The 10640-nt window shown below is 39.8% G+C and overlaps 2 protein-coding genes across 2 annotated transcripts; both read right to left on the reverse strand.

The window, feature by feature from the left end:
- Nucleotides 1–3471: 3471 nt before the first annotated feature.
- LOC128111451 (keratin-associated protein 20-2-like) lies at nucleotides 3472–3621 on the reverse strand. Its single transcript, XM_052739717.1, has one exon. It carries the CDS (start codon nucleotides 3619–3621, stop codon nucleotides 3472–3474), a length of 150 nt encoding a protein of 49 aa, XP_052595677.1.
- Nucleotides 3622–10454: 6833 nt separating this feature from the next.
- On the reverse strand, nucleotides 10455–10640 carry LOC128111602 (keratin-associated protein 20-2-like). The gene has a single exon (XM_052739854.1). It carries the CDS (start codon nucleotides 10638–10640, stop codon nucleotides 10455–10457), a length of 186 nt encoding a protein of 61 aa, XP_052595814.1.

Raw genomic sequence — 10640 nt, forward strand, 5'->3', positions numbered from 1 at the left:
GTAGTTTTGGTGCCTGTCCTGGATCTCACTGTGTAGACTCACAGAGATCTGCCTGGCTCTGCCTCCCGAGTGCTGGGATTAAAGATGTGTACTACCACCGCCTGGCCTCCATTGCCATCTTTTTTAACTATGTTGTTTGTTTTCTTGATGTTTAGTTTTTCAGTTGTATGTCTACTATAGATAATAACTTTCTGTCAGATACATAGCTGCTAAAGATTATTTTCCCATTTCGTAGGCTTCCTCTCTACTTGAATGATGGTGCCCTTTGCTGTGCAGAAGCTTTTTAGATTCACAAGGTCACATTTATTAACCATTGGTCTTGATGGCTGTGCTACTGTGATTCTGTTCAGAAAGCCCTCTCCTGCGCTAATGAGTTTGCATGCATTCTCCACTTTCTCCTCTATCGTGTAGAAAATTAGTAAGAGGACATGGGGTAGGCCTGCAATGGGTGGGCCAGAGTGTGGGTCTGTAATGGACTAAGGGGGACTACTGATACAGGCAGATTTTAGTGTGAACGAGAGTGGAGGGTCTGAGGGGAGACTAAAGGGGAAAACACAGGGAAAGACAACAAACAACAGAGACATTTCAAAAAGTCAGATAGAAACGTACTACCTGGGGAAGCCTCCTAAAATACACACACACAAATATATAGTTTAAATGGAGTTGCCTTATTACAGGGCAACAACGCCCTTTCTGGACATCACAGGACAATAAGCAAAAAGCCCAATTCCAGGAACGTGTTTCCTCTCTTGGAGTTGTTAGGAAGTGAGGTCTCATAGACCAGCAAGCATTGTAGGTTATTGCCATTGCTTTTGGTCACCCCCAGAACTCAACAGTCAGACTCTACTGCTAAAGACACCAAACACTCGAGTTAGAACTTGGAAAAATCAGCCTAGTCCCCACCGGAAAGCTTCATCACTATTAGCCTGCCTTCACAATGCTCATGGAGGAGAAAGGGAATCAGAAATCTTTCCCAATTTTCAACAAAGCCTGTGAACTACAAGAATTACTGGCCTGCAAAGACAAGTTCACTGATGCAGTAGTTCATAAATGTCATGGCAATAGCCAGCCACTTTCTGACTGCATTTCAGTCCTGCTTCCCAAGATGAAACACATACCTGACACTGTTATTGGGCTAAAAACCTGTGGATAAATAGGTCATAGGCCCAAAATAAGAACTGAACTGAGTACTGTAATATCACTCTGTTAAATGATCATGGTATTAAGTTGACTCTCCAAAACATCATTATACCCATAAATTAGTACATCTCTAAACTCTCGTCAGAGAAGATTCTTTTGATCGTAGATAACAACACAGAGATCCACAAGTGATCAAGGTATATCAGATAACATACTGCAGAATGCACTAATCTAAGTGGGACCTCTATATTATATATTCTCCTCCCCCCCACCAAGGTTCAAGGATCACTGTGGAAAGATAGAAAGATTCTTAGAAGCCAAAATTTGTAGATGACTAAGAGGAAACCCTGTTTTCTGGACATAGCAGAATAGCTGAACATATCAGTCCATTGCAGTTGAGACAGAATAGACAAAATACCTATGTGCCTGACAAAATCTCATCACAGAAAGGCGAGGTTGGCATAAAGGTTCTACCTCCACATAAGGAACTATTGGCAGTTGAAAGCTGCTAGCATCAGAAGAGTCAGATTTCTTTTAGGGTACAGCTCGTTCACCCTTCAGTGAAGCCCATACAACCATGACTATATGGGCAGCATATATTAAACTTAATGAACTTTTTTAAAAAGCTGGATTGGGAAAGGAGGGAAGACTAGATGTGGGAAAAAATAGGGAAATGACTATGATCAAAATATATTGAATGAAATTCACATAGAACTAATAAAAAGGTGGAAATGGCCTTGTGAGTGACACCAGCTGACTTCTCATATTGAAATGGCTCCAGAGGGAAAATGGATGGTAGAGAACATGGGGGATAAAAGGAACTCTGGACACCGTTGGGAATGTGCAAGATGACAGCCATTGCAGAAAACATTGGTATAGACTACTCTCAAAATGGTCGTAGAACTTACTCGTTGTCCTTCTGAAAATTTAACTAACTGACAAAAGAATTTGGTCTGCGACTAAATATAGGTCTGCGACTACCACATTCATTGTGATGTTTCTCATGATAGAAAAGATGTGGATTTAATGACTCCTAGTGGCTTATCATTATACCTGTAGATCAGTATATCTCACATCACGGAAGCATTTTTCAGAAGATGCTGACTAACACAGAGACCCACAAATGATCAAAGTACAGAAAATAAGAGACTAGGGAATGCCTATCCCTAAACAGGACGTGTACTTCACAGCCTGTCTTCTCAAGTACCAGAGAGCATTGAAGAGGAAAGGCAATAGAAATATCGTAAGAGTCATAAACTGGTGACTGAGTGTTAGGAAATAGTGTTTTCTGGACAAGGCTGGACATGGTGCATGTGAACCCACAGCAGCTGAGACAGAGTTCACAAGCCTGACAGAATTCCAGCATGGAAATAGAAGTGGGCATGAGTTCCCACACCCAGCTAGGGAGCTATTGATAGCTGATGATTTCTGGAGAAGGAGAAACCTTCTTTAAGGTTGCAGTCTTCGGTGGGTAGACCAAGTTGTAGTGGATGGCCGTCTATTCAAGAGTACATGGGCAGCACAAACTGTATTTGATCTTTTGCTTGGTTTTTAGGGTTTTTGTTTTGATTTGTTAGTTCTTAAAAAGTACACAAAGTTAGCTGAATAGTGAAAGGGGTGTGGACTTGGGAGCAGAAGGGCCAGGAGTGGATATGATTAAATTATATCACATGGAATACTCACAAATAACTAATGAAAATGAGAACAAAACTAAATTTTAAAAAGTGGAGGAGATGATACTTCAACCTCAGTTCTACTTAATGGTAAAATGAAATTTATTTACTTATAAATAAAAGCCAATTTTATATCATTTAATAAAAAAGAAAGGCTATGAGAACAACCCAAGGGTGTATCAATAGAGGAATGTTTAAAAGAAATGTCTCCCTCTGCTTCTCCTTCTCCTGCATTCTTTTTCTCTTCCTTCGCCCTCTCCTACTTCTCTGTCATTCATCCACAAACAACTGCACAAATGTGTCAAAGTAGTCGCAAACATACAAGCATATGTCTAAAAATGATGGAGACTTTTAAATACACAAAAAATATTCTCAATTAAATAGTTTATTGAAAAGCATATATTTTTACACACAAGTTGAGAGTCCAACTGGCTCACATTTTATGAGGTGTTATGTAGACAATGAAGAACACTACAAGCTGTCATCTAGTCCAACTGAAGGTGAGAAGTAATACGGGAGTGTTGTGTTTAATTTGGTTTACTCAGACAGCTTAGTATAATGGGAAATTTGAAGTTAGGAATTTCTGATGTGGGGAAACTTGTAGAAACTTCTAGTAAGACAGCAGATTACAGTCAACAGACTGGGCAGCTATAGAAAGTCACCAATAGAAGCCATAAGACCAGTATCTCCTACAGCAGAGTGGGCGGCAGCAGCCATAACCATAGCCACCATAGCCACAGCCATAGCCACAGCCTAGGCCACCATAGCCATAGCCCAGGCCTCCATAGTATCCTCCATAGTAACACATGGTGTCAATAGGTGTAAATGAATTTCTGGTGTTCAGGTGAAGACAACAGTAAGTTTCTTGAGTCTGGATGTTGCCATTTGTCAGCAGCCTTTTATACACCTGGGTTGTTGTTGGCAAAAACCACAGGCATCGCAGCATCACATGTCTCCTCTGTGCTTCAGAAAACATCCTGAATTGTGATTTATTAGTACACAAAGCTGCATGACTGACATAATTATGTCCCTACATCAGGATGCCATGGCCAAATTGTACATCCTGATTCAGCTGTCAAAACTCTTAGCCATTCTTTGTTTAGTTGCATGAATACATGATATAATTCTGACAGATAATATAAATCATTAGTTTTCTGTTTTCTCCGTTTTATATTTGTTTGATTTTCATTACCACACAGGAAGGTCTATGTGTTTTTCTTTCATGTTATTTTGTTTTGTTATTTGACATCAATCTTACCCGGAAGAGTACATTTCTGTCATTTTCCCCATGAACAGTGAATTAACTTGGTTACGTTACTGGTTACATTATTTGTAACTTGGTGGCAAGTGCTAATGTGTTTGGATATTTTCCTGACCACATTGTTTTTCCACATGTTGTTTTAAAATCATCAGAAAATAAAATACCACTTGTGTGGAAACTGTATATGCTCCGTGTTCTTTCTGTGAGCCCCTGCAATGACGTTGAAGATGTCACTTTGAAATGCACTATGATTGTGTGGGTAATCCCAAGTCAGCTTGGGTTACTAATGTCTTATTGTTTTGTTAGCAGGGCATACAAGTGCTCTCATGCATAGCTTTGCAAGAGAGCAGTGACATCACCTATCAGTTTACCAGATAGCTGGAGAGATATTTCAGTAGATAGAGTACCTGCCATGAAAGCATGAGCAACTTGGTTCAAGTCCCCTGAACTCACATGAGAAACTTCATACTATGACATCAGTGCCATAGGCTTAAGAAGCAAAAATAAATAAACAAATAAATAACAAAAAAAAACAAATAAATAAAGGCTGTTAAACATGAAAAAAAAGAAGCAGGAGGATTTCTAAGGCTTGCTGGTTGCTAGGAAAGCTCCACATGCAGGGAGAGAACCCATCTCATTGTAATAAATTTTGTTGAGAGAGAACAGGGCAGACAATTTCTTCCCTGGCCTCTATGCATATTCACCCAACCACCCACTTACATATGTGTGCCTACTACAAGCGCGCGCACGCGCGCACACACACACACACACACACACACAAAGAACATCTACTTCCATGGGCATGCTTCAGTGATGGGACCTTTGCCTTGTGTGTACAAAACATCAGATACAATCCTGAAAATTGTCCCCTCTAAAGAACAACTGTACAGACTCCTTAAGATGGATCAAATAAGCCACATGCACTTTCTTTGGGCCAGTTGGTAGGTGAAGGCTGGAGTATTTCTACTAATGATGCAAAGCCTTTATTGGAAGGAATGGCTTGGTTTGGTTTGAAAATTTCTTAAAGTTATCAAAATATATGCTGTATAAAATAAAACATATCTAGGAAACATGTTGAGTTCAGGGAGTATAACTGTGAAAGAAACAAATATATGTAAATGAGGTAACATCATGGTAAATACATCTTTTGGATGATTTCATGAGTAGACAATTTCCCTCTGATTTTACAGCGCCTAACTTGAAATTCTTTGGACCCACAGACACTACAAGTGATATAATTATGATCATTATATAACAAACCAGTCCTGCATACATAGAAAGAGCCTGTATATAAAACCAAACAGTGTATGAAAATAAAATTTTAAATGAAAGGAATAAACATAAGCTTCAGTCTACAGAACTTGTATAAAATTGTCTGGGATATACCAAATTAAACTCACATATATGAAGAATCAAATTTAACATTTAGAAGTGAGAGAAAACACATGACATTTGATTTTCTGGGTCTGGGTCACCTCACTCAGAATGAATTTTTCAGCTCTATTTATCTGAAAATCGCATAATTACATTTTCTTAACAACTAAATAATATCACATTGAGTAAATATAACATGTTGCATTATGCATTCATCTGTAGATGGTCATCTAGGCTGCTCCCATTTCTTGGATGTATGTGAATAGGGCAGCAATGAATATGAATATGAAAAAGCAGGTAATTTTTAGTAAGATGTAGATTCCTTTGCATACAGTCAAGCCTAGCATACCTGGATCATGTAGCAGATCTCTTTCTAGACTTTGAGGAAACTCCATACTGATTTCTATAGTGGCTGAGCCCGTTTGCACTCCCACAAGCAACAAATCAGTGTTTCCTTTCTCTAACTTCACATCAGCATTTGCAGTCAATTGTGTTTTCCATCTTAGCCATTCTAACTGGAGTAAGAAGAAATTTCAAAATAATATTCATCTGCATTTCTCTGATGGTTAACGATGCTGAACAGTTTTAAAATGTTTCTCATGCATTTATAGTTCATCATTTGAGATATGTTTGTTTAGTTCCACATCCTATTTTATAATTGAGTAGTTTGTTTTCCTGATGTTCAGTTTTTTTTTTGAGGTCTTTGTATATTTTAGATACTAGGCATCTATTGGAAGTATAGCCATTAAAGATTTTTCCATTATATGGGATGCTTCTTCACTCAAATAATGATGTCTTTTGCTGTACAGAAGCTTTAGTTGTTTGAGTTCTCATTTGTCGGTTTTTGGTTTTAACAACTGTGCTTCTTGAATTTCTAGTCTCAAAGTCTCTCCCTGTGCCAGTGAGTTCTAGTGCTTTGCCTATTTTCTTCTCTATCAGGTTCCATTATCAATGTGTCTACTGTTAGGCAAACACCAGGCCATTCTTGTAGATCTGTAGAGGTCAGGAAATTACTAAAAGGACATGTGGGGAGGCAGGACTTTGAAGAGAGTAAAAGTGGAATGGATTAATATAAATCTGTGTAAGGCAGAAAAGTAGAATGGGAATGGGGTACAGGAGGGCAGCAAGGAGGAGGAACTAAAGGTAAAACAATACAGACTAAGAAATAAAAGTCCCTGTGCCAACAATGGGTTAGACTTTTTGTAATCGTTGGCTATAAAGATCTCACAGACACCCCCAAAATGACAGACTTTTGCCAGTCCTCTTGTTTGGCTTCTAAGACTTGATGGTAAGATCTTATTGCTGAAGACAGCAAATTCCTGAGTCACAGAACATGGAAAGATCAGTCAGGTAATTACATGGAAGTGTTAGCCCTACTAGCTAGTTTCCAAAGTTGTGGAAACTTCTTCTTCTTCTTTTTTTTAAATGTTTTCTTTCTTTTTTATTTAATATTTTTATTTTATAAATAACTTGATTTCACATATCACCCACGGAAACCCCTGTCCTCCCTCCTCCCACCCCCAGCCCTCCCCCCTAAGCCACCCCCCAGTCCAACCTCCTCCAAGGCAAGGTCTCCCCTGGGGAGTCAGCCCAGCCTAGTAGACTCAGCTGAGGCAGGTCCAGTCTCCTCCTCCTCCTACACCAAGGCTGAGCTTAGGCCCCAGGCTCCAAAAAGTCAGCCCATGCACCAAGGACAGGTCCTGGCTCCACTGCCTGGGGGCCTCCCAAACAGTTCAAGCTAAACAACTGTCTCACTTATCCAAAGGGCCTGGTGCAGTTCCATGGGGGCTCCTCAGCCATTGGTTCACAGTTCATGCGTTTCCACTAGTTTGGCTATTTGTCCCTGTACTTTTTCTAATCATAGTCTTAATATCTCTCCCTCATACAGTCCCTCCTCTTTCTTGCCAATTGGACTCCCGGAGCTCCACCTGGGGCTTGGCCGTGGATCTCTGCATCTGCTTCCATCAGACACTGGATGAGAGTTCTATCATGACAGCCAGGGTGTTTGGCCATCCACTCACCAGAGGAGGTCAGCTCAGGTACTCTCTCGACCATTCCCAGTAGTCTACAGTGGAGATATCTTTGTGGATTTCTGGGGAACTCTCTAGCACTCTGCTTCTTCCTATTCCCTGGGGTCTACATTCATCATGGTATCTCCCTCCCCATTCTCCCACTCTGCTTCTGATCCAGCTGGGACCTCCCGCTCCCCTAAGCTCTCTTTTCCCCAACCCTTGCCCTCCATTACCCTACCTCCACCAGTTTGCCCATGTAGATTTCATCCATTTCTCTGTCATTGAGTGATCCTTGTGTCTTTCTTAGGGTCCTCCGTTGGGTGGTGATATTTTGATATGTATTAAAATGATATGTATTGATATGTATGGTGATATTTTATTTGTATTAAAATATTATTTGTATGTTAATAAATAAAGTTGCCCGGGGGTCAGAGCTATTAGCAAGCCATAGGAAAGCAGAGCAGTGGTAGCGTACGCTTGTAATTCCAGCACTTGGTAGGCAGAGCTGGGTAAGTCTCTGTGTGTTCAGGGATACAGCCATTATTGGATACACATGCCTTTAATCTTAATACCAATCATGGAAAACCTGGAGGCCTATACAGACAGGCTGTGAGGAGGCGGTCATGTGGTTGGGTTTACAACCAATGAGAAAGCAGGACAGGAACTCTATATAAAGACTTTAACACAGGGGTAGCTCTGGTTCGGAGAGGTAGGACCACCGCAGGAGGAAGGGTAAGGTTTTAGCTCTTAGCTCTGACCTCTTGGCTTTCTTCTTTGCATTGGTTCTGTGTTTATTATTTAATAAGAAGGTTGGATACATCTACAGTCCTCTTTACTAGGTAGCCTCCCTGGAATTGTGAGTTGCAGTCTGATTATCCTTTGGTTTACATCTAGTATCCACTTATGAGTGAGTAACTTCTATGTATGCTACATAAGGGGGAAAATAGCCTTGTGTCTTATGTAGCTGTAAACCCTGCAAGCCACAGTAACATCTGGCCTGACAAGACACACCCACTTGTTCAATAGTTGTAGGAACAGCATGGGAATCAGCAACCAGTTAAGTGGATGAAGGGCACCCTTTATAATATGAAATTCATACTTGGTGTCATTCTCAGGCCAAGAACCTACGGCTAGACATGTGTTTAGAACTGGAGGAAACCTGCTATTACTATGCTGATAAATGAACACAACATTAAAGACTAACAACGTCTTGTCATTATGACCTTGACTGGTACACCTCTAAATCTTCTTCAAAAAAGTTTATTTTTGCAGTAGATGTTGATTCTTGCAAAGACCCATGACTGGTCAATGAGAAGAGTATTAAAGACTGCAGAATACTCAGCCGTAAATGGGGCATCTATAACATACCCCATTCTCACAAAGATCTGGTATCATTGTTTACAGAAGAGGAAGGAGACGATTATAAAAGCAAGAGGCGGTGGATGAATACAAGCACACATTGCTTTCCAGCCACAGCAAGAAGTGTGAACATGTGAACTCACAGCAGTTGTGACAAATGCACAAGATCTGTGCAAGCTCAAACAAGACAAAATCCCAACGTGGAAAAGGAGGTGTACACAAGGTCTCACTACTAGCTAGGGAGCTGTTGGAAATTGAAAGCTGCTAGAAGATGGATTCTTTAGGCATGTGACCCTGGGTACATCAACCATGCTCCCATGGATGACCACACATCCCAGAGTATATAAGTAGTACAAATCAAGCAGGTATGTTTAATATAATTATATTATTATTTCAAAAAAGAAAAGAAAGCATTTTTCAAAATGCTATCTCAACAAAAATGTGACTCAAAGTAGTATGGACAGGAGAAAAAAGTAGGGTATATCTGGGAGGGAAATGGGGAGAAGAGTAAATATGACCAAAACACAGTTTATGAAAAAGCTCAAAAAACTAATTTTTACTCTCAGAATCAATTTGGTTATGACTTTTAAAATAGACAACAAAAATAGAAAGTCATTTTGCATCCAACTAAGAATCTTTATACCACAGAACAACCCATAACTGAAAGGAAAACCAATATATACAAAAAATAGGTGATTAATAACCAAAACTAGGTAATATCTCCAGCTAAGCAGCAGGAAGATAGTAAGCTGATGCTAACAAGATCAGAGATTAGAAATCTCAGATGACCAAAGGGAGAAATAAGGTTCCATTTCACTAATATATCAAAATTACAAATCAAAGTCACATAAGACTTTAGCCAACAGCTGTTAATAAAATGGCTCTTTGAAAGCATATGGGTATTAGCAAATATGTGAAGCAAAGCCAACCAACCCTCTCTTCTGCGAGAATGTGTGTGCTGACAGCCATTGTAGAGAACACTATGTAGACTCTTCCTCAAATATTCATAGAACTGACTTGTGATACTTCTGAAATTTTAACTAGAAGACAAAAGGATTTGACCTCAGAAAAATATCTGTACTACCGAATTCATTGGGACATTGCTCACAATTGCAAAGATATGAGAACAACCCAAATGTCTCTCAATAATAGATGAATGTTCAAAGGAAATATTTCTTTCTCTCATTTTCTTTCCTACTCTTTCCCCATGTTCTTCCTATTTACCCACAAAATACACACATACACACACACACACACACACACACACACACACACACACACACACACACTTGTGACCGAGTTGAAAGGAGTACACAGACACCCATCCCATATTGATGGAGATTAATAAGCAAAACCAAATGAATCAATATTTTCAGTGAAATGGTTTATTTAAAGGGAAATTATTTTAATACAATCAGTAAGAATCTAACTGGGTCTCATTTTTCAAAGGCATTATGAATACAACAAAGAATTTCACTGCAAGCTGTCACGCTGTTAATATACAGATGAGTAATGATGGGCATGCTGTATTTTGTTTAGTTTTCCTCGGAAAGTTTAGTATAAGGTTGGCATTTATGACAACTTCTAAAAACTTCTGATGTGAAGAAAGTTGTAGTGAGCAGCTACAGAATCTCCTCAGAAGAATCCACAGGTCCAGTACCTTCTACAGCACAGTGGGCGGCAGCAGCCATAACCATAGCCACCATAGCCACCATAGCCACCATAGCCACCATAGCCACAGCCATAGCCACAGCCATAGCCATAGCCTAGGCCACCATAGCCATAGCCCAGGCCACCATAGTATCCGCCATAGTAACACAT

The sequence above is a fragment of the Peromyscus californicus genome, unplaced genomic scaffold, assembly GCF_007827085.1.
Source record: "Peromyscus californicus insignis strain IS unplaced genomic scaffold, ASM782708v3 Scaffold_16__1_contigs__length_79575227, whole genome shotgun sequence".
Classification (NCBI taxonomy): Eukaryota; Metazoa; Chordata; class Mammalia; order Rodentia; family Cricetidae; genus Peromyscus; species Peromyscus californicus.